This window comes from Corythoichthys intestinalis, chromosome 4, assembly GCF_030265065.1.
Source record: "Corythoichthys intestinalis isolate RoL2023-P3 chromosome 4, ASM3026506v1, whole genome shotgun sequence".
Lineage (NCBI taxonomy): Eukaryota > Metazoa > Chordata > Actinopteri > Syngnathiformes > Syngnathidae > Corythoichthys > Corythoichthys intestinalis.
This window is the reverse complement of record NC_080398.1, coordinates 34462935-34487883: the sequence shown is the minus strand read 5'-3', so window position 1 is coordinate 34487883 and position 24949 is coordinate 34462935. Positions and strand designations below refer to the sequence as shown.

The window sequence follows — 24949 nt, the reverse complement described above, 5'->3', positions numbered from 1 at the left end:
TTAATGGAAGAATGAATTCAAATGTTTATCAGGATGTTTTGCAGGAAAACCTAAACAACAAATTATTAAATGTGATAGTTCGCTTACTTATTTTTCCCTCTTTTGTCATTGTTTGCATACTATACTCATTAAAATATGAAAACCCATAAATGTTTGGGTGGTTTTAGTTAAAGCTGACACTGTTTTTTTCATCTGTGTGATTTTGTACAAAGATCAGATCACATTTGATGGTGATTTCATGCAGAAATGCGAGAAATTCCAAAAGGTTCAGATACATTTTCATACCACTGTATATAGCTTGTGCTAGTATCTATCCATTCTCGGAGCCCTTTTCTTTTTTCCTTGTATCTGTCCTGGTTCATTATATTTGCTTGTTATTTACGGGATCGCCAGTAGAGGGCATGCACGCTCTTCGTCACAGCCTGTAAACTGTGTAGCTTGTTATGTCATTTGTAAGATAGTTAGAAAACCCAATGCATTTTATTAAATAAGAAGTAATGTCGCACCGCCCTAATTCTACTCTAAATGTCAACTTTGAATATCCCGAAACTTCCTTTGTATTTAAATTATCGAGTTATTTCAACATCGTCTTGGTCATAATCATAAACATGCTATATCAAAGCCCTTCGGTAAATAGACTCGTCAAACCAATGTTAATTATTGATAAAAATTTTAAAATACAACAAAACATTTTTTAGATTAAAAAAAAAAATCTCGACTCAATATTTTTCTAAATTTGCAGTTTCTTCACTAAACTTTCGAGAACGTCACAGATGGGCGTTCGTATTTAAACAGAGAGCAGGGACACTACAGTTTTGAATCACAACTAAAGATTTTTCAAACACGTTCAACAATAATTATGTCTTAATCATTCGTATAAATATCTAATACGTACTTAATCATGTTTTATTTAACTCTGTCACTATATTTCCTTGAAAAATATAATTAAAAACAAATCCATAACTCCCCATCTGCGGATCCGAGATGGTACATTCCACTTCGACAGCTTGCGCTAGCTTTAGCTTCGCTGCTCTCATGCTCGAGCATCACCCAGCAACGCGCAACTTTCTCCTCTCGAAACGTCATTTTCTGATTTATTTTTGCCACTGGAGTGCTCTTGCCACCCGCAAAAATGTGTGCGGCCAAAAAAGGAGACTTGTCTCCCAGCGAAAAGGAGTTGTTTGACGTTATCACAGCAGGTAAAGTCAGCGTCTCTCCGGCTAATCCCCCACAATGCGTTGTCGCGACCATAAATGAGCTTGTCGCATTTATTTTAATAAAACAGTAATAACCATAAATAAAAAAGTTACGTCTTCGACGTTTTTGTATTCATTGTTAATGACCCATTTCTAAAATGCATTGACACCGAGAGCTGTTTCTAATACCTCTGGTTATGGCTTCTTAAGCTCCCAAACTACATTACCAACACATTGACATATTTAAAATGTTATACAAATCAACTCATTCACTGTCATTGACAGTAATAGGCATCAAATACAGGGGTTGGACAAAATAATGGAAACACTGAACATTTTCGCATTATGATCATTGAACATAATTGTTAATGAAGTTGAGCATAACTCCCCAGACCTCAACATTATTGAGCATTTATGGTCAATTTTAGAGATTCAATTAAGACGTCGATTTCCACCGCCTTTAAAGCAGTTAGAGGGTATTGTAACTGAAGAATGGCTTGAAATTCCTTTGGAAACCATTCACAAGTTGTATGAATCAATGCCTGGGAGAATTGAGGCTGTAATTGCCGCAAAAGCGGACCGGCACCATATTAAATTAGTTTTTGTAGATTTTTTAAAAGGTGTTTCCATTATTTTGTCCAACACCTATACTAGGATATTTCAACTGGAATGGCTTGGAATTGAGAGACATTTCATTGCCACTGACGCCGATCAATGCCCAATCAATTTTGACTGAGAGGGTGACAACGATCACTCGATTCCAATCCAAATGGATTGGACGCCTAGTGCCGTAAATGGCAGCTAATTGGTTAAATGAGTGCCTTAAGGGTTTTAAAATAACAAGAAAACGTTTTTTTCTTAATTGAAGAAAAAATAATTTTTACTGTTAAGTGGATTTGGACAATTTTGATTTTCTGATTTTCTGGGGCATTTACAGGTTACTTTCTATTAATTTTAGGGCATTGACACGTCTGTTGATTTGAGTCACTGCCTATTCATTTGGGGAGATTCCCGGATCATGTTTGATTCTGTAACCTAAAATCAACAAGAATTGACCTATAAATGGCCCAAAATCAACAGGACACAGAAATGCTCCATAGTCAACAGGAAGTGACTGAAATTCGCTACCCACCCTCCAAGATAAAATGAATTGGACGTCTACGAGTGATAAACTCAATTCAAATCACAGCAGAAGGATGAAAAGAGATTGATTTTTTTTGTTTATTACCGTACTTGAATCGTATAAATAGGCATGTGCTGGTATGATATTCTGACGGTATGATAACCTGAAGTAAAAATATCACTGAATCACGGTATTGCAATTTAAGGTCAAAAATGTGTTACTTTGAGATCTCTGGGTTAAAAAAAAAAAAAAAAAAACTTTTCCCGTTGAACAGGATCTTTATTTTTCAAAAAGCAAATTGTGATAAAATTGTGTGTGTATACTGTAAGTATAATTCTAAGTTATATAAATAAAAAAAGCTAAAAATAACCGAAATATTCTAAATGAAATTAAAATAAATGCAGTCCTTTAGGTGAGTCCAAACCCACAGCCACAGCTCAACATTATTACCATCAGAACAAAAATACTAAAATTATTTTCCATAAAAAGCACGTGTGTATGACTCGTATCATGTTTACATTATACACACACACTCCCTTTCTGAACACAAACAATTGCCGGAGAGAAAAAAAAACATGTTTTACCACTGCTACAAACCCGCTGGAGTTACTTTTAATTTTGTATAAATGCGAAATCATATTGGATGTATTTCCACCTCGGCAGCCACCCTCCACAAACAAGTTTTACAAGTTGGTTGGCCCTCCTCTAAGCGGAGGCTGCCTGTAACTTTTCTGCAGCAGAAGTATTCCCACATCAGCAATTTCGTTTCCTTCGATGGGTGAAAGAGTTTCACCTCATCCAGCCATCGTGTAGCACAGCTGACACACTGACACTGAGCAACAACCGGTGGGGGAGGGTTGAGCCTTACAGCTGCAAGCGAGGGATTTCCCCATGCATTTTTGGGACATAAAAACTAGCTAATACCTTAGGGACGGTATGACGGCAAATTTTTGCAGTTTTGCAACCTTGACGTTTTCATACCACGGTATACCTTGAAACCGGTAATTGGCACATGCCTAAGTATAATATTGTAAAATTATTTCCTAACATATACTGCATATCAATAATTGTTATATTGCCATATTGTGCGATCATTGTTATCGTGAACATTGTATCGGAAATAGGGCTGCAGCTATCGATTATTTTAGTAGTCGATTAATCTATCAATTAGTTAGTTCGAATAATCGAGTAATCTGATTAAGAACATTAGAATAAATGTTGCAGAATAAATTTTAGGAGGGTAAAACAAAGGCTTGCTAAGATTGCACTTTCAAAAGAGAATTAAATGCGAATACAAAATAAAATTACCAAGTGTGTCTTCAAACTATGCAGAATTGCACTTTAATTTAAGAATGAATTACCTTACCTGAGCTCTAACATTATAAAAAAGTTTTTTAAAAATTACATATAAGTACAACAAAAGAACAATTGGCTAACTTGCATGGCAAAAGTCCGCAAGCTTAAATGCTATAAAATCCTTTAAAAAAAAAAAAAAAATTCAACGCTCTTAAACTAAATTCCAAATACATTAAAACAGCTGGATTCCGCAATGTGAAATTAGTTGTGTCATATTCTCTGTTGCCACCCAAATCCATAAAACTAAATGCAAACACTTTCAAAACAAACCATTTCAATGCCACTCTAATTAAACGAATACATGAAGCAGCAAAATTTGTTTTGAAACATTTTTTGCAAATCAAATTACTCAGGGTAATCAAATAATCGTTGGAGCACTAATCGCAAATCGTATCTTATTGTGAGGTACCCATAGATTCCAACCCCTATTTATTTATATACAGTATTCTATATCTATACATAGAATTTAAATTACAGTGGGGCAAGTAAGTATTTCGTCAACCACCAATTGTGCAAGTTCTCCTACTTGAAAATATTAGAGAGGCCTGTAATTGTCAACATGGGTAAACCTCAACCATGAGAGACAGAATGTGGGAAAAAAAGACAATCACATTGTTTGATTTTTTAAAGAATTTATTTCCAAATTAGAGTGGAAAATAAGTATTTGGTCACCTACAAACAAGCAAGATTTCTGGCTGTCAAAGAGGTCTAACTTCTTCAAACGAGGTCTAACGAGGCTCCACTCGTTACCTGTATAAATGGCACCTGTTTTAACTCATTAGACTCAGTCAGTCACACTCCAAATTCCACTATGGCCAAGTCCAAAGAGCTGTCGAGGGACACCAGAGACAAAATTGTAGACCTGCACCAGGCTGGGAAGACTGAATCTGAAATAGGTAAAACACTTGGTGTAAAGAAATCAACCGTGGGAGCAATTATTAGAACGTCCAGGCCCGTCTGTGGTTCGCTAGAGAGCATTTGGATGATCCCGAAGGGGACTGGGAGAAAGTGTTACGGTTAGATGAAACCAAAATAGAAGTTTTTGGTAGAAACACAGGTTCTCGTGTTTGGAGGAGAAAGAATACTGAATTGCATCCGAAGAACACCATACCCACTGTGAAGCATGGGGGTGGAAAACATCATGCTTTGGGGCAGTTTTTCTGCAAAGGGACCAGGAAGACTGATCTGTGTAAAGGAAAGAATGAATGGGGCCATGTATTGAGAGATTTTGAGTCAAAATCTCCTTCCATCAGCAAGGGCTGATGAGACGTGGCTGGGTCTTTCAGCATGACAATGGTCCCAAACACACAGCCAGGGCAACAAAGGAGTGGCTTCGTAAGAAGCATTTCAAGGTCCTGGAGTGGCCTAGCCATTCTCCAGATCTCAACCCCATAGAAAATCTGTGGAGGAAGTTGAAAGTCCGTGTTGCCTAACGACAGCCCCAAAACATGACTGCTCTAGAGGAGATCTGCATGGAGGAATGGGCCAAAATACCAGCAACAGTGTGTGAAAAGCTTGTGAAGAGTTACAGAAAACATTTGGCCTCCGTTATTGCCAACAAAGGGTACATAACAAAGTATTGACATGAACTTTTGGTATTGACCAAGTATTTATTTTCCACCATGATTTGCAAATAAATTCTTTAAAAATCAAACTGTGATTTTCTAAGTTTTTTTCCACATTCTGTCTCTCATGGTTGAGGTTTACCCATGTTGACAATTACGGGCCTCTCTAATATCTTCAAGTCGGAGAACTTGCACAATTAGTGGTTGACTAAATACTTATTTGCCCCACTGTATATGGCACAATGTCTGAAGAACAGATTTTCCAAGAGTACTAAATATTGAAAGAATTCTTAGTGATTTTATTTTTTCAATTTTTGTCTCAATCATCATTGACCCTATGGGCATTTATGCCTCACCAGAGAAAAAAAAAACATAACAGGAGGGTGACGGACGGAAATGGCAAATTTATTCTTTTTGTCTATTACAGGAAATGTCCAAGAGGCCTCCAGACTGCTTGGTTGTAAAGATGTCAGAGTAAACTGCTTGGATGAGGTATTAAAAAAATAACACTGCGGCATCGGTCATCAGTCACAAGTTCAACTCAGGTGTCATCTTTTGCAGTACGGCATGACGCCGCTGATGCACGCCGCCTACAAGGGCAAAGCCGACATGTGCCAGCTGCTGCTGAGGCACGGCGCCAACGTCAACTGCAACCAACACGAGCACGGCTACACAGCGCTCATGTTTTCAGGCCTTTCGGGTATGTCGTTAATGCCCCACGCACTCAAGAGGGCTGACAGAAATTATTATTTTGATAGTTGACTGATTTAGCAATTATTTTTGCAATGAGTCAACTAAAACCGGGTGTTAATTACTCTTATATTGCTGTGGGCTTTGTTTTAGCTGGAAATATGCATTGGAAGCAAAAACTATGCAGTGATAAAGGTGAATTATGAAAAAAAAAGTGAAAGCATTGTTTTCAATCGTACAGTGGTATGAATAAGTATCTGAACCTTTTGGAATTCCTCACACTTCTCCATAAAATCACCATCAAATGTGATCTGATCTTGGTCAAAATCACACAGATGAAAATACTGTGTCTGCTTTAACTAAAAACACCCCAAATGTTTTAGGTTTTCACATTTTAATGAGGATAGTATGCAAACAATGACAGAAGGGGGGACAATAAGTAAGTGAAACCTCTGCCTAAGAAGACTTAAAGAGCAATTGAAAGCAATTTTTACGAAACAATTTAAGTCAGGTGTGTGCCCAATCACCGATGAGTGGTTTAAAGCTGCCCTGCCCACTATAAAACACATACCTGGTCAACATTGTCTTGATGAGAAGCATTGTCTGATGTGCATCATGGCTCGGTCTGAAGAGCTGTTTGAAGACTACTGCTATCATGGATTGTTGATTTGTATAAAGCTGGGAAAGGATACAAAACCATCTCTACAAGTCTGGATGTCTACAAATGTTGAGAGTTTGGCACTGTTGCCTCTCTCCCAAGGAGTGGCCGTCCACGCAAGATGACACCAAGAGTTCAGCGCAGAATACTCGGAGAGGTAAAAAAGAACCCCAGAGTGTCGACTAAAGACTTAATAAAATCAGTTGCACAGTCCAATATCTCTGTGCACACATCAACTATATGTAAAACTATGGCCAAGAATGGTGTTCATGGGAGGACTCCACGGAGGAAGCCACTGCTGCCTGAAAAAAAAAAAAAACATTGTTGCTCGTTTAATGTTTCGAAAAAGGCACTTGGAAACTCCACAGACGTTTTGGCAAAATATTTTGTTGAGTGATGAAACCAAAGTTGAATTCTTTGGAAGTAACACACAACGTCCTGTGTGGAGGAGAAATGGAACAGCTCACCAACATCAACACCTCATCCCCACCGTGAAGCATGGTGAAGGGAGCATCATGATTGGGGGCTGTTTTGCTACCTCAGGGCCTGGACAACTTGCAATGATTAATGCAAGAAAACCTAAGGCCGTCTGTCATACAGTTGAAGCTAAAAAGAGGATGAATGCTGCAGCAAGACAATGATCCAAAACACAGAAATAAATCAACTTCAGAATGATTTCAGAAGAATAAAATATATTTTCTGGAGTGGCCAAGTCAAAGTCCAGACTTGAACCCCATTGAGATGCTGTTGTATGACCTAAAGACATCGATTCATGCCAGACATCCCAGGAATCTGACTGAACTACAGCAGTTTTGTAGAGAAGAATGGGCCAAGATTAGTTCTGATCGATGTGCCAGACTGATTTGCAGCTACAGGAAGCGTCTGGATGAAGTTATTGCTGCCAAAGGGGGCACAAAATATTAAACGTGATGGTTCGCTTACTTATTTTCCCCCCCTTCTGTTATTGTTCACATACTATTGTCATTAAAATATGAAAACCTATTATTGTTTGGGTGGTTTTAGTTAAAGCAGACACTGTTTTTTCATCTGTGTGATTTAGACAAAGATCAGATCACATTTGATGATGACTTTATGCAGAAATGTGAGAAATTCTAAAAGGTTCAGATACTTTTTCAAAGCACTGTGTAAAAGAGGTGTCATTCAACTAGTTTTCAGTCTACATATCTTCACAAATGTTATGAAAATATTTTTTAAAGGTTGAAAAGTTACCTAATGTCGCTTTAAAGTATTAGAAAATAAAAAAACAATTGCTGTTTTTCTCCTTTTGTCTTTATAATGAAGGCACCAACACTTAGCTCCACATTTGTTGTCATCCGCAGGGAAGACAGACATCACGTGGATGATGTTGGACGCCGGCGCCGAGACGGACGCTGTCAACTCGGTGGGGAGGACCGCGGCGCAGATGGCTGCTTTTGTCGGTACGTGCGGTGGCATCCGCCGCTGCCGTTTTCCCCCAAATTTGAATGCTTGTACGTCGTCTCGTTGTCCAGGGCAACATGACTGCGTGACGGTGATCAACAACTTCTTCTCTCGTGCTCGATTGGACTACTACACAAAAGTGCAGGGACTAGAGAAGGAACCCAAACTCCCTCCCAAGCTGGCTGGACCCTTGCACAAGATCATTATGAGCACTAACCTCCACCCTGTAAAGGTAACCATAATAATTGTCTTTTCAGATGATCATACGTGACTAATTTAACTCTTTTAGTGCTATTGATGTATATAACCATATAATCTTGTGGCTCATTTCATCCTTCTCTTAATTTAAATGAGTTTGCCTCTAGTACATATCCAATCCATTTGAACTGGGAGGGCTGGTAGCGAATGAGTTAATCGATCAAACAGGATGCCTAGGACTTCCGACTTGGTGTGTGGTCATGTAACTATTGTTACGATTGATTGGTAATTTGGTAGAATGGAGTCATGGGATTATTGTTGTGACGTCTCATTGGTGAATCTGGTGGAGCCACTGTGGGCATCTCTGGCAAAAATAAAGTGAAATCTAATATGTAAAATAGAGAGGAAAAATGTAACGACTGTAGTTTTTAGCCCAAAGTCGCAGAGTAAGAGTAGTGTTTCTGCTTAACAAATCTAATCAAGTATACAGTGTATCACAAAAGTGAGTACACCCCTCGCATTTCTGCAGATATCTAAGTACTGTATTGGCCCGAATATAAGACGGCCCGGATTATAAGACGACCCCCTCTTTTTCAAGACTCAAGTTTGAAAAAAGACTTTTTGAACACCAAATTAATTTTTAGCCAGAAAATAATTACAGTACATCTGAAACAAATGATTATAACAATATATTTTAGAAAAAGCATGTTATTTTGCCTCATTCAAATCTTAAAATCTGAACATTTAAATATGTAAACTAAAGTGCAATCACATTCGTAAATGAATGGCTTCTGGTTTTTGAAATGTAAATAAACCGATTTATTGTGATAAAACAACAAAATTGCAATAACTGCATTAACCATCAAATTGAAGTCTAACTGTAACTGTAGTCTTGAAACAAATCTGAATAAGGAAAAACATTACAATAAAATAATGCAAACTGGTTAAACTTGAGAGTAGCTGAGATCTGTCATGATAGAACATCTTTTCAATGATATCTGGCGCCATCTAGCGTCGTGAATGGGTATAATGTCTAGACCGCGAATATAAGACGACCCCCACTTTTTCAGTCTTATTTCAATGCAAAACACATTGTCTTATATTCGGGCCAATACGGTATATCTTTTGATAGGACAACACTGACAAAATGACACTTTGACACAATGAAAAGTAGTCTGTGTGCAGCTTATATACAGTAATAGAGTTAATTTATTTTCCCCTCAAAAAACCTCAAAATGTAGCCATTAATATCTAAACCCCTGGCAACAAAAGTGAGTACACCCCTTCGAAACTACGTACATCCATAAATGTCCAAATTTAGTACTGCTTGTCATTTTCCCTCCAAAATGTCATGTGACTCGTTACAGGAGTGCTGTCAGCATTGCTGCAGAGATTGAAGAGGTGGTGGGCCAGCTTGTTAGTGCTCAGACCATACGCCGCACTCTACATCAAATTGGTGTGCATGGCTGTCACCCCAGGAGGAAGCCTCTTCTGAAGACGGTACACAAGAAAGCCTGCCTGTCTCATCAGACCATAGGACATGGTTCCAGTAATTCATGTGCTTTGTTGACATGTCTTCAGCAAACTGTTTGCGGGCTTTCTTGTGTACAGTCTTCAGAAGAGGCTTCCTCCTGGGGTGACAGCCATGCACACCAATTTGATGTAGAGTGTGGCATATGGTCTGAGCACTAACAGGCTGACCTCTCACCTCTTCAATTTCTGCAGCAATGCTGACACTTGCCACGTTTACATGGAGCCAAATATTCCAATTACAATCGGAATATTTGTTCAAACCGAATAAATGTGTTCCATATAAACACCTCATTCGGAATGAACAGGCCCAAACCGAATGGAATTTCATTCCGATTCACAGGGGTGGAATATTCCTTTTCCCAAACCGATTAGAAGTAAAATTATATCATGTAAACAGGGAAGCGGAATGGTGTCTGGTTGCTTTCTTTCTGCACATGCTCCGTACTGACGTGGTGACGTCACTTGGTGACGTAAGTAACGTCACTTGCAACATGGCTTCCAAGCACAGTGCACCTAATTGGAGTCCGGCAGAAAGATTGTATTTAATTCAAACTTTAAAAGAATTGAATATAATTGCTCGCTTCGACGGGCGTAAAACGAGGAACAGTGAACTATTTAAAAAAGTTCACGAGAGGTAGACCGGAGCGTTGACCAGATTAGAAACTGGTGGAAAACCGGCTACTACAAGGCAAAAGATCAAAACAGCAGAAGCGGATACGACCCCACAAACACAACAAGTGGGTTAAAGTTAAAACAGCAGCACTCCGACGATCGATCTCCATGTTTTGCAACGTGACGCTTTGTTTTGATTAATCTGCGCATGTCAGACGGCAGTTGTCAAACGTCCTTTCGGAATAAAGGCAGTCACATGTAAACGCTGGATCGGAATAGATGAAGTGACATGTAAACAGCTGATCTGAAATTTCCATTCGGAATGATTTGAATCGGTATGAATAAAAGTCAGCATGTAAACGTGGCTACTGACAGCACTCCCGTAATAAGTCACATGAAATTTTGGAGGGAAAATGACAAGCAGTACTCAAGTTAGACATTTAGGGATGTACGTAGTTTTTAAGGGGTGTACTCACTTTTTTAGCCAGGGGTTTAGATATTGATGGCTATATTTTGAGTTATTTTGAGGAGAAAATAAATCCATTATATATGCTGCTCACAGACTACTTTTCATTGTGTCAAAGTTTCATTTTGTCAGTGTTGTCCCATGAAAAGATATAAATATCTGCTGAAATGTGAGGGGTGTACTCACTTTAGTGATACACTGTACGTCAAAAGTTGTAAAACTACTCTTAGAAGTGCATTTTTCTCAAAAAGTTACTCAATTAAAAGTAACGGAGTAAATGGAGCACATTACTACCCACTTCTGGCAGCTCGTAATGCTGGTGAAGGAGAACCCGCTGCTAGCGTCACCGTCGTCGCTGGACAAGTGCCGACGCGTGGTGGAGCTCATCTGTGAGAAGTGCATGAAGCAGCGCGACATGAACGAAGTTCTGGCTGTCAAGATGCACTACATCGGATGCGTGCTGGACAAGTGCGCCTCATTCCTGGAGCACAACCGCGACCAGCTGGACGGGCTGATCAAGAGGTGGCGCTCACATGCTCCTGAGCTTTTTGCCCTTCTTCTCCCCACTTACCATCTCGCGCATTTTCAGCCTCCTGAAAGGCCGAGACGAAGACGGCTTCCCGGTGTTCCAGGAGAAGTTTGTCCGCGAGTGCGTGCGCAAGTTCCCGTTCTGCGATGCCACACTGCTGCAGCAGCTTGTGCGCAGCATCGCACCGGTCACCGTCGTGAGTTTGGTTCCAAGTTGGAGTTGAAAGCTTGTAGACACATTGAAGTATAATTCAATTCCACCGCCATCCCGGCAGGGCGACGAGCCGACGGCGCTGTCGGTGTTGACGCAGGCTGTCACCGGGCAGGTAGGCTTCATGGACGCCGAGTTCTGCACCACCTGTGGGGAAAAGGGAGCGCAAAAAAGGTGCTCCGTATGTAAAACGGTGAGAAAAAAAAAAACTTTTTTAAATAAAATGAAAAAAAAAAAAAAATCAGAAAAAAAAATCAAATCAATATGTTGTATAGAGTTAGTCCCTGGGTAACGACGTACTCGACGCAATTTTGACTTTACGACACCGGAGTCTTGTCCGCCATTTTTTCTCCATTTTTTTGGGCCGCATAAACGGTACCTTATTGTACCTCACAGTATCTCATTTTTTATTTAATTAATATAATGTGTTTTGTCCTCACTGAACGTGACCTTATTCAGCTTTACAGACATCTAACAAGGCAATTGTGCCTTTTAAAGCTTTTTTACTTCCTTCACTTTTGACAGTTTGTAAAGCTGTAAAACATATGTACACTTACGTTCAAAACGACACGCATTTTAACAATAAAACACTTGATAGAAAACAATTGGTGTTCAATGTCCATCTCGTCTGATCAATATGTAAATTTAGTAGATTAAATTAGCCCAATTTGCCCGCTAGCTTGAATGCTACGAATGTTAACGTATTTACAATTCTCATAGCAAATCGCTCACACGAAACTCCACAAACTGTAGCTGTAAACTTAAGTACAAACGCATACACAAACATATTAGCTGTAGGCCCAAACCAGAGCGCAGCTGTCTTTTATCCATGTCAGACGAGAGTTTGCTCCTCCGTCAGTCCAGCGATAGTCCAGCCAGACCCAGCGCTGTCACCAGAGTGCAGGGTATCCTCCATCATTAAACAAAATACAGTACAGTGATCCCTCGCTACTTCGTGCGTCAAACTTCGCGCCCTCAGTCCATCGTGGATCTTTTTTCAATTAAAAAAAAAAATGATGATGAGCTTTCCTGAGCTCGCTCCCTCTCCCTGCTTTTTGTTCGTCAGAGAGTGAACTGGAGTTGCTTATTAAAGTAAACGATGATTGACTGACGGTTAAAGAGTATGTAGCGGCAAAGGGGGTGTGAGACATCAATAGAACCGTTATGTGCCAAGATAACAAATATTGATAAAGTTAACAAAAAAATCAATCACATTAATGAGCAATTATCGAAAATAGATCGAAAATGACGAACATTTCCGAAAGTGTTCCGGAAACAGCCGAATGGGGCGGCGACGTCACGACAAGTGATTGACAGTCGAGGCGGAGCCAGGTGCCATTGTTTTTTTAACGACGAGAGAGTAGCGTTCGGGTTTGTTTGACCAAAACTTCACTAGAATGGTTCAAAACTGCTGTGCCATGTGGTGTACAAATAGTTATTTATCGGAATATAGTATCCATGAGTTCCTGAACGCGAAAAAAAAAGCTGGACTACACAGACAATGGATAAAGTTTGTCCGTGCAAAGAGGGCTAATTTCTAGACACAGCCTCCGGCACGCTTTTCTGTGGTGCGCATTTTCCACCTGAAAGCTTCTCGAACTATGGACAAGTGAAATCGGGTTTTGCTAAAAGATTGCTGCTCAAAGGAGATGCGGTGCCGACCACACAGGCGCAGCCACCTAAATGTCCCGAGATATCAAGAAAGAGGACGATGACTGGTAAAGGAGGCTAAAGTTAAGCAAAGGAGGGGAGCAGCCAAGCTCGAAATGGCCAGAGTGAGTACTCTTTTATAATAAAAAAATGTCACGCATTGCATACAGGACTGGACACATGTATAAATTATCGTTCGTAAAATATATAGAACAAATCCTCTGATCCCATTCATATTTGGGGTCTGTTGGCAGAGCGAAAAGCTATGATAGCGCAATAAATGATAATTATTCTATGCATTCCTTTATTTTGCAGTCACGGTGTATCAGCTTCACAAAAAGAAATGCAAAACAAATCATTGGTGTTTCCCACACGATCTGCTGCCGATGTTTCATCAGTGTCATTGCTCCCCTCAATGACCGTTTCATTAGGCTGCATTGGCGTTCGTTTGGGCTCAAATTGGAAACCTAAAACACCGATTAAAGCTTCGTAACTCTCCTCGTCACCATTAGATGAACATTCGTTACGTCCTTCTACGTGGAATATGTCGCTGAAACTAGAAACGAAATTGTCTGCCATCATCGCCGCCATTCAGTATTAAAGCACTGAGCCTTTTTCTTGTTGAAGAAACACCCCTCACTGTCAATTCTGAATTCTCTTTTATTGACAACGAGGGGTATTTCTTCATGAGGGAACCTGGAATATGTGCAGGACGAACACAATGCATCAGCATAAACAGCTCAAAACACCCCTAATTCTCCCCTCACTAGAAGGAATTATATTGATGCAGACAGGCGCTGGCCCCCTAGTGGCCAGTGGCACTCTCTTCACTTGTCGTGACGTCACGCACACAATCTGCCAGATCTCGGGCGCCGGTCGTTTTAGCTTGACAATCGAGCCAAATTTCTCGCATTTTCTTGTGTGTAATTACATGAAGTGGCATGATATGAATACAAAAGGCATGCGTTTATGGATAAATGATGGAATATTAACATTTTCACAGGGCATGACATACCCTTTAAGCTTTGATCTTGGCAGAGACTCGACCTTCAAAGCGCTGTGTGCGTCAGTCATCGTTTAACTTGTTAAACAGTTGCTGTGGCAACTCATTGTGTGTAAGTGAGCAGCTGGAGCGGATTTGAGTAGACACTCAATGAAGCATTTAATAAAGACAAGCATTTTTTTTTTTTACTTTTCTAAAATGGATTGGGCGTCTACTGTTTTTCTTGTTTAAAAATGTGGGACATTAACATGTTTAAAACCATAATATTTTTTACATTTAAAGTGCTTGAAAAACATTTATGAAAAATATATATACATACATACATACATACATATTCAATGCTCGGTGCCCAACCCAATTAAAATATATATAAATGAGTTTTTTAAATTTGGGGAAAAAGGTAAAAAAAAAAAAAAGTCTTATATAGAAGTGGGAACGTCTTGGTACCTCACGATACGATGCGATATACGATACAAAGCTCTTGATACGATACGATTTGCGATACATAGCTCATAATAACGATGATCTGACGGTATGACGATACAACGATTATCGATACATTGGTCAGTAAATCATTGTATCATTCTACAAACAACTAATAAACAGAAAAACAAGCTTCTGCGGTGAATTGGAATGAGTATCACTACTAGACGTCCAATCCATTTGAACTTCAAATGGATTGAAAGTCTATGGGCCATCTAAGGTCATTTACCTGTTCATTTTCAGTTAATTCCTGTTGATTTGGGGGTATTTTATGGGTCTGTTCCTGTTTATTTTGAGTTACAGAACTGGGAATCACCCAAATGAATAGGCAGTGACTCAAACTCAACAGAAAATGACCTGTAAATGCCCTTAAATGAACAACAAGTGACCTGTAAATGCCCTGAAAATCGGACAGAATGACTGTGAATGCTCTGGTTTCGAATGGACGAACGTTCCGAGTCTAAATGGTTTGGGCGTCGAGCACCGTCAATGCTGCCTTAGGATTAACTGAGATACTATTATGGTGGAAGATTTTGGTTGCAACTTGTTGGTTCATTTTTATTATTTTTTTTAACAGTGACACCTTTTCAAAATGATATCTCGATTCTTGGCAGGAGCATATCGATAACCTTTTGGGATAGAAAGTATCACGATATATCACCATTTGGATATTTTGTCACACCCCTAGTCTTATATGTACCTCTTTCCAATGATAGATGTGAATAAATACATTGAACCGCCCCCCCAACAATGTTTTTTTTTTTTTTTTTTTTTGGTGGGGGTGGGGCGCTCTTTCTCGGTTTTTCACTTATCGCGGCGAGTTCTGGTCTCCACTTACTGCGTTAAACGAAGGATCACTACTTTTGGGACATTTTGGATAGTTATTTTGGGATACTGAAAGGGTTAATTCTGCTTTACATGGAAATTCTGTTGACGTCGCCAGCGTAGGAACGGAACTCGTTCGTAACCCGGGGACTACATGAAATTTTTTTTATATAGATATATATAAATATGTTAAAAATGTTAATATTTGAAGCACTTAAAGCAATCCATTATTCATCTGTTTAAAAAAAGCTATTACGGTAGTATTATTAGCATTATTTATTCACATATCTTTAGCCTTACTTTGTAGTTGTATTTTACTAAATTAGTTATGATAATACCTTTAAAAAATGATAAGTTATCAATAACAATTTTTACGGTATTATTATTTTTAATTTGATTGTCATTATCTTTAGCCTTATTTTTGTATTTTATCGACAAGAGTTGCTTGTATTTAAAATGTTTTCTTCAAGATTCTGATCATACAATCATGTGAAATCCCTTTAAGAAAAATACAACAAAAAATGAAGGAAAAATCGATCATCTTTTTCAGCATGGAGATAACACTTGAACTGGTGTCGTGTTTGTGAGCAGGTATTGTACTGCGACCAATCGTGTCAGAAGTTGCACTGGTTCACGCACAAGAAAGTCTGCAAGAAGCTTCACGAGCAGCGAGAACAGCAGCAGCCGGCACAAAACCAGGGTTGGTTGTGGCAAAAACACGCAATTTCACCTTGAAATGTGTTAACTCTTGCACTTTCTGTCCGTTTCAGCTGCGAGCGAAGATACGAACGAGGCCCGCGAGTCCGCCCAGCAACACTGATGATGACTGTGAACGTTCTGTCTCGAGTGAAAGACGAAAAAGGTGACAACCTTGGAGAATCGCCACAACCGAAGAATATCTAATGAAATATTTATAACCGCACCGCAGTACTGTACATGCATTTATTGATGTTCTGTTTCTGGACATGCCTTTCATAAATACAAAGATCGCCATCAAAAGTTTTTCTGTTGTTCATATTTAATTATCCTTTTTCCCCTCCCCAAGCAAATGAAGAGGTTGGATTTTGGCTCAACTTGGCTGCAGTGAGCGCGTGAATCCTGCTAGAGGGCAGCATTGTACTACAAATGACAGGTGTGCACGACTTTAGTGCCATTGTCGGATTTATTTTTTAAACTCATTGGCTGCCATTGACGGCGATCAACGTCCAATCCATTTGAACTGGGACGCCGACAGAATTGCATTCCTGCCAACTTTCCCAGTTCAAATGGATTGAACGTCGACTAGTGACAAACCAATTTAAATTCACAGGAGGATGAAAAAAGACATGATTAGACGTCTTTATCGTCAATGGCACTAAATTAAGTATTGATAATATCCAAACATTTAATATAAAACGTGTATATTGTAACATAAAAATGGGAAAAGTCAAGTTTATTTCTATAAGCCTAAACCACAAAACAAAAACAATCAAAAAAAACGCTAAAGGCTTCACAGGAAAACCACTCACAATAAAAAATTTAAATGAGTACATTTCAGAAATAAAATTCAAGTTGAGTTCATTCATTAGAAATGTAATACAAAGTATTACTAAATTAAAAACCCATTATATTATATAATCATGCATTTTTTTTCTCTTTAAATGTCTTCTTTTAACTAATGTCTAATTATTAACTTCGAATAGAATAGCCCTTTATTGTCATTATACAGTTGTACAATGAAATTGTGGTGCATCTCCCTTTACAATGCAGGACAAGTAAAAATCTCGAAAGTGACTTGCAAGAATAAAAGTATAAAATCTAAATAAATATAAAATATGTATGAGGTCCTATGTTCAGGCAGTGCAAATAATTGAAGTAGCAGCAGTAGACACTGATGTAATGTATGTAATTACACTGCTGTGTATCATATGGGATATTTCATTATGTACACTACGGTTCAAAAGTTTGGGGTCGCATAGACCTTGAACTTTTGAATGGTAGTGTGTATAGATATCTTTCATGTATAAATTTTTAACCATGTTAGGATGGAATAATAATATATACAGAATGCCATTTTTTAGATGTAGTTTTACCCCTCCCACACATGAAATAAAATATCCCAAATATAAATGGTGGAAAACACAGACAAGACTGAAAAAGGGGTTTCTGCTCTTGCACTCCTCTTTAAAATAAACTGCTGTATTTTAAGCCAAAAGAACTGTTGTGTTTGATAGAACAATATGCCTATATGCTGCCATAGCAGATTCATGGTGCATTAAGCCCCCACACTATTTTTAATTTGTCCCTTTTACCCTGGAAACCCCTGTTTACAGACATCGCGCAACCACTTTTGTTTCAACCCAGCCATAAAAAGGTAATTATATTTATTAATCAAAATGTCATTTTAATCTTAGAATCTTTAATTGATACCTAATATTTCGTTAAAAAAAAAAAAAAACACTTAAAAAAATTATTCACTCGCATATTTTGAACTTTTAAATAAATTACATCACAATGAAAAAATGGCGTCTGTAAAAAAGTCACGGATATCTACCTCATAACTATCGGTTAATTTTATTTTTTGTTACGGTCGCTTTTTCCTCAATATGTTAGATGATAAATAATAATCCAAACAAAGGAAAATTATAAAACAAATGTTTAAAACGGTACATATATGTGATAGAACATCTCGACCACTCCTTGATGTCTGCGATTTCTGCATCACAACCCTTGTTATATTACCATGTTTCACCCATAAAATCCCCCCAAAATCAGGCTGTGGCCATTCACAGCTGTGTCTTGATACATGCTACATGGAGTTTTGGGATCGAAACAAGGTAAGTATGCGATAATATCTCGTAAAAGTCATGGCACACCAAGAGTAGCCCAGCATCAGTCAATGTAACCAGTAACGCTAGCTGCTGTTGGCTGTGTGCTGCGGGTGGCGACGTCTTTGGACAGCTTTTCTACGGGAAAAAGCCCACCTGCTGAGTCAGAAGAGGAGCCTTCAACCAAGTCCATTTTGCATAATATGTGGATAAAAGCCGACAGCCTACAAACTATGCCCACATGATGCTACGGTATATATCACATGTATATAGAACTAGATGCGAAATGACAGACTCGGCGGCGCTAGCACATGTATATGGCAGAAAACACAGACAAAGCTGAAAAAGCAGTTTCTGCTCTTGCACCCCTCTATAAGATAAACTGCTGTATTTTAACCCAAAAGAACTGTTGTGTCTGATAGAACAATATGTCTATATGCTGCCATAGCAGATTCATGGCGCATTAAGTCCTTGAACTATTTTTAATTTGTCCGTTTTACCCTGAAAACCCCCGTTTACAGGCGTCGCGCAACCGCTTTTGTTTCAATCCAGCCATAAAAGTAATTATATTTATGATTCAAAATGTCATTTTTAGCTTAGAATCATTAATTGATGTCTAATATTTGGTTTTAAAAAAAAAAGGCTGTAAAAAATTATTTACTGGCATATTTTATTTTTAAATTACGTCTCAATGAAAAAATTGGCGTCTGTAAAAAAAGTCACGGATATCTACCTTATAACTATTGCTTAATTGTATTTTTTTTTCGTTACTGTTGCATTTGCCCCAATATTTTAGATGATAAATAACCGATCCAAACAAAGAATAATTGGGAAAAAAAAGTTTAAAAGGGTAAATATATGAAAATCAAAATCTCGATTACTGCTTGACGTCTGCGATTTGTGCTTCGCGACCCTTGTTATAGTACCATGTTTCACCCATAAAATCCCGAAAAAATCCAGCTGTGGTCATTCACATTTGTGTCTTGACTAGGGCTGCAGCTATCGACTATTTTAGTAATCGAGTTTTCGACTGAAAATTCTATCGATTAATCGAGTAATCGGATAAAACATTTTTTTAGGTAAGGAGCAATTATATATATACATGAGAAAACAAGACATTTCATCTAATATTGAACCATTTTCAGTCAATCAATGTCTTTATTTTCGATTGCTGAAAACAGCCAACAATTGCATCTCAGAAGTGACTAGAAAAGAAAAACTTTTTTTACTGTTTTCACTCAAAAACCTCTAAATCTTATCAAAAAAATCTTATTTCTTACCTAAAAATTTAATTACGCTTGATAACACACTAGGGCTGCAGCTATCGATTATTTTAGTAGTCAATTAATCAATGAAATAGTTCGAATAATCAAGTAATCGGATAAACATGAAAAAATTCAAATACCTGAGCTGGGCCTCAAACGGGATAAAAAATAAATAAGGCTCTACATATGTACAACAAAAGAACAATTGCCTAACTTACATAGCAAAAGTCCACTAGCTTAAATGCTATAAAATACTTTTTTTTTGTACAATGCTCTCAACAAATAGTTCCAACATATATTCCCACAAAAATTGGCTAAGTATACCTTCAAACTAAATTACGAATGCATTAAAAAACATTAGTTCAAACAAAAACCTGGGTGATGTTGGTCTTAACAGGGAGCAGCTGGATTTGGCTACGTAAAATGAGGCGAATGGAGGGCAGTGTATCCACCCAAATCAATTAAACTAAATGCAAACACTTTCAAAAACAAACCATTACAACGCCACTTTAATTAAACGAATACTCGAAGCAGCAAATTTTAATTCGAATATTTTTTTCTCATCAAATACTCGAGTTAATCGATTAATCGTTGCAGCACTAGTCTTGACACACACGATGATACATGCCATATGAAGTTTCTGGATCGAAACAAGTACGCGATAATATCACGTTAAAATCATGGCGTCTTTAATACTGCTCTCGCGTGTTCTCACCTCCAGTTAGGGTTTTGCTCTTTAAAATAATATATATATTTTTTTTTAAATGCCCTCCTGTTCAAAATTTCTCTTCTCCCAGAAAATTGACATTTTAAGCTTTCCAGTGATGTATCACACATGCAAATCGGACAATTTTGAAATTTGGACAAATTGGAGGTCTTGGAGCAGAACTTCAAGTCACCCAGGTGAAGTGATATTCGCCGGCATTAGTAAACAACCGCCATCTTAAAGCAGTAGACTTCTCAGGAAGGCTCTGTTGTAGCGAACCTAAATAACTTTTTATATAAAATCTGCAAAATCTTGACTTGAATCTATCTTTAAATGATGAAACAGTTTTAAAACTTTCACATGTCGAAAGTAGACAGTGGGGAACTAATGCAATAACTGCAGCAATTTTAACAACTTTTAACGGTTGATTCATAACATGAAATGACTTCCAAATTTAGCAGAGGTTACAATCTAGTTATCCGCAGTACCCCTTGTGTCTAGTTTAGGGTAAAGAATTGGGCTAAGGCCGATTGTCCCAAAAACCTTTTGAACTTCACATAGTGTGGCCTATGTTTTTTTTTTTTGAATGAAAGAAAAATAAACTTCAGTTCAATCAGTTGATATGAACATATTTGATGTGAAAGACGTTATAGAATGGATCATGTAATACTATGTAAATTGTAAAACATAAAAAGTAACACAAGTTACTTTGCCAAATAACTAATTGCTTTTACATTGAGGTAACTGAGTTACTAAATTACTTTTGGTAAGAGGTAACTGTAATTAATTACTTTTTTAAAGTAAGATTCACAACACTGCACATTACACCAGTCCATGGTGCAAAAAAAGATTAGCGAGCACTGCTGTATATGACACTGTACTTCTTTATCAAATGTTTTTAACTCATTGACAGCGATAGAAGTCCAATCCATTTGAAATGAGGGGCTGGAAGCGAATGAACGAATGTTGCCAAACCTCCTAGTTCAAATTGACTGGACGTCTACAAGTGTCAAACTAATTTAACTGAAAGAGACGATGAAATTATTTTATATACACATATATGCAAAGTCATTTTATTAAATCCAAATATTTTGTTATAATGTATTCATGTCATAATGAAAAGACTACATTCCAAAAGCTTGTATGAAACATTTCACTGTATTGAAGTAAATACAAATACATTTCAAACAAAAAAAGTCAAAATAAAAATGGCATCAGTCTGAAGGGAATTAAAGGGACATTTCAGCAATTCCTCATGTCCAAATCTATTTATTTGCCACAGTAAGAAACTCCAATGAACAGCAGTCGGAGATGAGTGAGCGCTTGTCCATTTGAACACAGCGGTAACCTGAAATCACATTTGCTCCGTCACGCCTGTAGAACTTGTCCCACAAAGGCCACGCTACGATCACGTATCAAAGCTGACATCAGCGAGGCTACTTTGGACAAAGATTCGACCCGAGTCTCAGCGCCCTGGGAAAAAACAAAAAACATCATTCTGATTTTAATCTCTGAAGCATCATTTACAGGTTGACCATCAATGGCAGCCAATAAGCCAATAAATCGCAAGGCGACCGCACAGCAAGCAATGAACACTTTCAAGTCCAAAAGGTCCCTTCGGGTAATTAGGAAGTGGGACGATGACTCTCCCAAGATTCTAAGAGCCCCTGCTTTAGTTTTTTTCTCCCTTTAATGTCGAGCCAAGAGTCGAAATTGAATAACAGCTCAATGAGAACGCTGGCGGGACGCCCAAACAGAGAGACTTGGACCCAAGAGTGATAACATTTACAAAACATTTATGGCCCCTTTATATCATTTTTATGTAATTTTAGAAGGATTTCTATTAGGGTTTCCACAAACCATTATTTTGATAGTCTTTTAATTATAGTTGATTTTGCAATGAGTCAACTACAGTAGTATGAAAAAGTATCTGAACTAGGGCTGTCAAATGATTAAAATTTTGAATCGAGTTAATCACAGCTTAAAAATTAATCGTAATTAATTGCAATTCAAACCATCTCTAAAATGTGCCATATTTTTCTGTAAATTATTGTTGGAATGGAAAGATAAGACACAAGACGGATATACATAAATACTGTATTTGTTTATTATAACAATAATTCCACAAGATGGCATTCACATTATTAACATTCATTCTGTTAAAGGGATCCACGGATAGAATGACTTGTAGTTCTTAAAAGATAAATGTTAGTACAAGTTATAGTCATTTTATATTAAAACCCCTCTTAATGTTTTCGTTTTCATAAAATTAGTAAAATTTTCAATCAAAAAACAAACTAGAAGCTCGCCATTGTTGATGTCACATGGGCTCCCTGCCGTTCTTCCACAGTGTCTTTAACTGCGTAAGATAGTGATTGAAATACACCACAAGGTGTCAATGGCAAGTTTTGAATTACTTAGAAATCAAGCCAATGAGTGTGTTTTGTCCCTCGAGTGACGCCGTAGTTCCCTGTTTACTGGTACTTCACGGTCATTTGAGTGCTGGCTTCATAACGTATGAGACCTCTGATAGTTTGTATATTGTGACTACATATTGCCATCCAGTGTATTTGTTGAGCTAAACAAAATGTTTGAATAGAGTTTGACCAAAGTCTGAGTAAGTTTTATGTGAATTTTGCAAAGCTATTTCTTTTTGTGAACAATATTTTTTTGAGCGATCGGAATATTATTTTTGTTTTGCTTTCACTAAATGATACTTATGTTTGTTGTGAAGGAGTTGCCAAAGCTTATGCCAATAAACGGCACGGTCCAATAAACGCCTGTGTCCACTTGCCTCTTAGCTCTCAATGTGCAAAAAACGGCGTCATTGTAATCTGTTTAAGGCAATTCATGAGTGGGTCATTCCGCGCATGGGTTAAATGCGTCAAATATTTTAATGTGATTAAGAAAAAATAATGTAATTTGAACCTTTTGGAAGTTCTCACATTTCTGCATAAAATCACCATCAAATGTGATCTTTGTCAAAGTCACACAGATAAAAAAACTGTCTGCTTGAACTAAAACCACCCAAACATTTATAGGTTTTCGTATTTTAATGAAGTTAGCATGCAAAGAATGACAGGAGGGAAAAATAAGTAAGTGAACCCTGAGCCTAAGGAGACTTAAAGAGCAATTTAAACCAAATTTTACCAAACAATTTAAGTCAAGTGTGTGCCGAATCACTGATGAGTGGTTTAAAGCTACCCTGCCCACTATAAAACACACACCTGGTAAGTATTGATGAGAAGCACTGTCTGATGTGCATCATGGCTCGGTCAAAAGAGCCATCTGAAGACCTGCGATCAAGGACTGTTGATTTGTATAAAGCTGGGAAAGGATACAAAACCATCTCTAAAAGTCTGGATGTTCATCAGTCGACAGAGAAGTTGTCTACAAATGTTGAGAGTTTGGCACTGTTGCTTCTCTCCCAAGGAGTGGCCGTTCACCAAAGATGACGGCAAGAGTTCAGCGCAGAATACTCAGAGAGGTAAAAAAGAACCCTAGAGTGTCTGTTAAAGACTTACAGAAACCACTGGGGCGGTCCAATATCTCTGTGCAGATGTCAACTATATGTAAAACTGGCCAAGAATGGGGTTAATGGGAGGACTCCACGGAGGAAGCCACCGCTGTTTAAAAAAAAAAACATTGTTGCTCATTTATCATCATCAAAATATTTTGTGGACTGATGAAATCAAAGTTGAATTGTTTGGAAGTAACAAACAACATCTTGTAGAGGAAAAATAGAACAGCTCACCAACATCAACACCTCATCCCCACCGTGAAGCAGGTTGGAGGGAGCATCATGATTTGGGAATGTTTAGCTACCTCAGGGCCTGGACAACTTGCAATCATTAATGGAAGAATGAATTTAAAAGTTTATCAGGATGTTTTGCAGAAAAACCTGAGGCCGTCTGTCAGACATTTAATGCTAAAAAGAGGATGGATGCTGCAACAAGACAATGATTGAAAACACTGAAGTAAATCAACTTCAGAATGGTTTCAGAAGAACAAAATACACATTCTGGAGTGGCCAAGTCAAAGTCCAAACTTGAACCCCATTGAGATGCTGTGGTATGACCTAAAGACTGCGATTAATGCCAGACATCCCAGGAATATTATTAAACTACAGCAGTTTTGTTGAGAAGAATGGGCCAAGATGAGTCCTGATCGATGTGCCAAACTGATCTGCAGCTACAGGAAGCGTCTGATTGAAGTTAATGGTGCCATAGGGGCCACAAAATATTAAATGTGATAGTTCACTTCCTTATTTTTCCCCCTTATGTCATTGTTTGCATATTATCTAGAGGTGTTCCCAAAAAACGATTATTACATGCATGGCGATTTGACACGTGACGATTCATAAAGGCTCAAAAACGATGATTTTCTCTAATAACTTTATGACAGCCGCTCGTAGCGGAACGAAATTCAAGACACGTCTGCCGCCCGGACACCTTTAACGGACGTACGCACGTTATAATGGATGCTGCCTGTAACTGAGTGAGAGTCACTCTTTTTCAAAAGACTGGGGGGAAAAATTGTGTACGAGACAGGCAGGACCAGAAGCGGTGCCCATGTTATTTTTTTGAGCAAGAGGGGAAGAGAGATATTTCGTTGCGCCTCATCTTTCAGATGTC

The 24949-nt window shown here is 38.2% G+C and overlaps 2 protein-coding genes across 3 annotated transcripts in view; one reads left to right on the top strand and one right to left on the bottom strand.

Annotated features, from left to right (window-relative positions):
- Positions 1-985: 985 nt before the first annotated feature.
- ankmy2a (ankyrin repeat and MYND domain containing 2a) lies at positions 986-23285 on the top strand. Of its 2 annotated transcripts, XM_057835412.1 has the most exons (11): positions 986-1199; positions 5668-5732; positions 5802-5940; positions 7929-8027; positions 8100-8260; positions 11145-11359; positions 11427-11562; positions 11641-11769; positions 16129-16237; positions 16308-16399; positions 16583-23285. In XM_057835412.1, exons 1-10 carry the CDS (start codon positions 1133-1135, stop codon positions 16355-16357), a joined length of 1170 nt encoding a protein of 389 aa, XP_057691395.1. In that variant the 5' UTR covers positions 986-1132; the 3' UTR covers positions 16358-16399; positions 16583-23285. The 2 variants fall into 2 exon arrangements, with proteins under 2 accessions (XP_057691395.1, XP_057691394.1); XM_057835411.1 differs by lacking the exon at positions 16583-23285 and having other exon boundaries at positions 987-1199; positions 16308-16552.
- crppa (CDP-L-ribitol pyrophosphorylase A) overlaps positions 21376-24949 on the bottom strand; it is a 42210-nt gene continuing 38636 nt past the window's right edge. Inside the window, exon 10 of the mRNA XM_057835410.1 lies at positions 21376-21788. Within this exon, the coding sequence (XP_057691393.1) occupies positions 21684-21788 (105 nt within the window). The 3' untranslated portion in view covers positions 21376-21683. The remainder of the gene's footprint in view (positions 21789-24949) is intronic.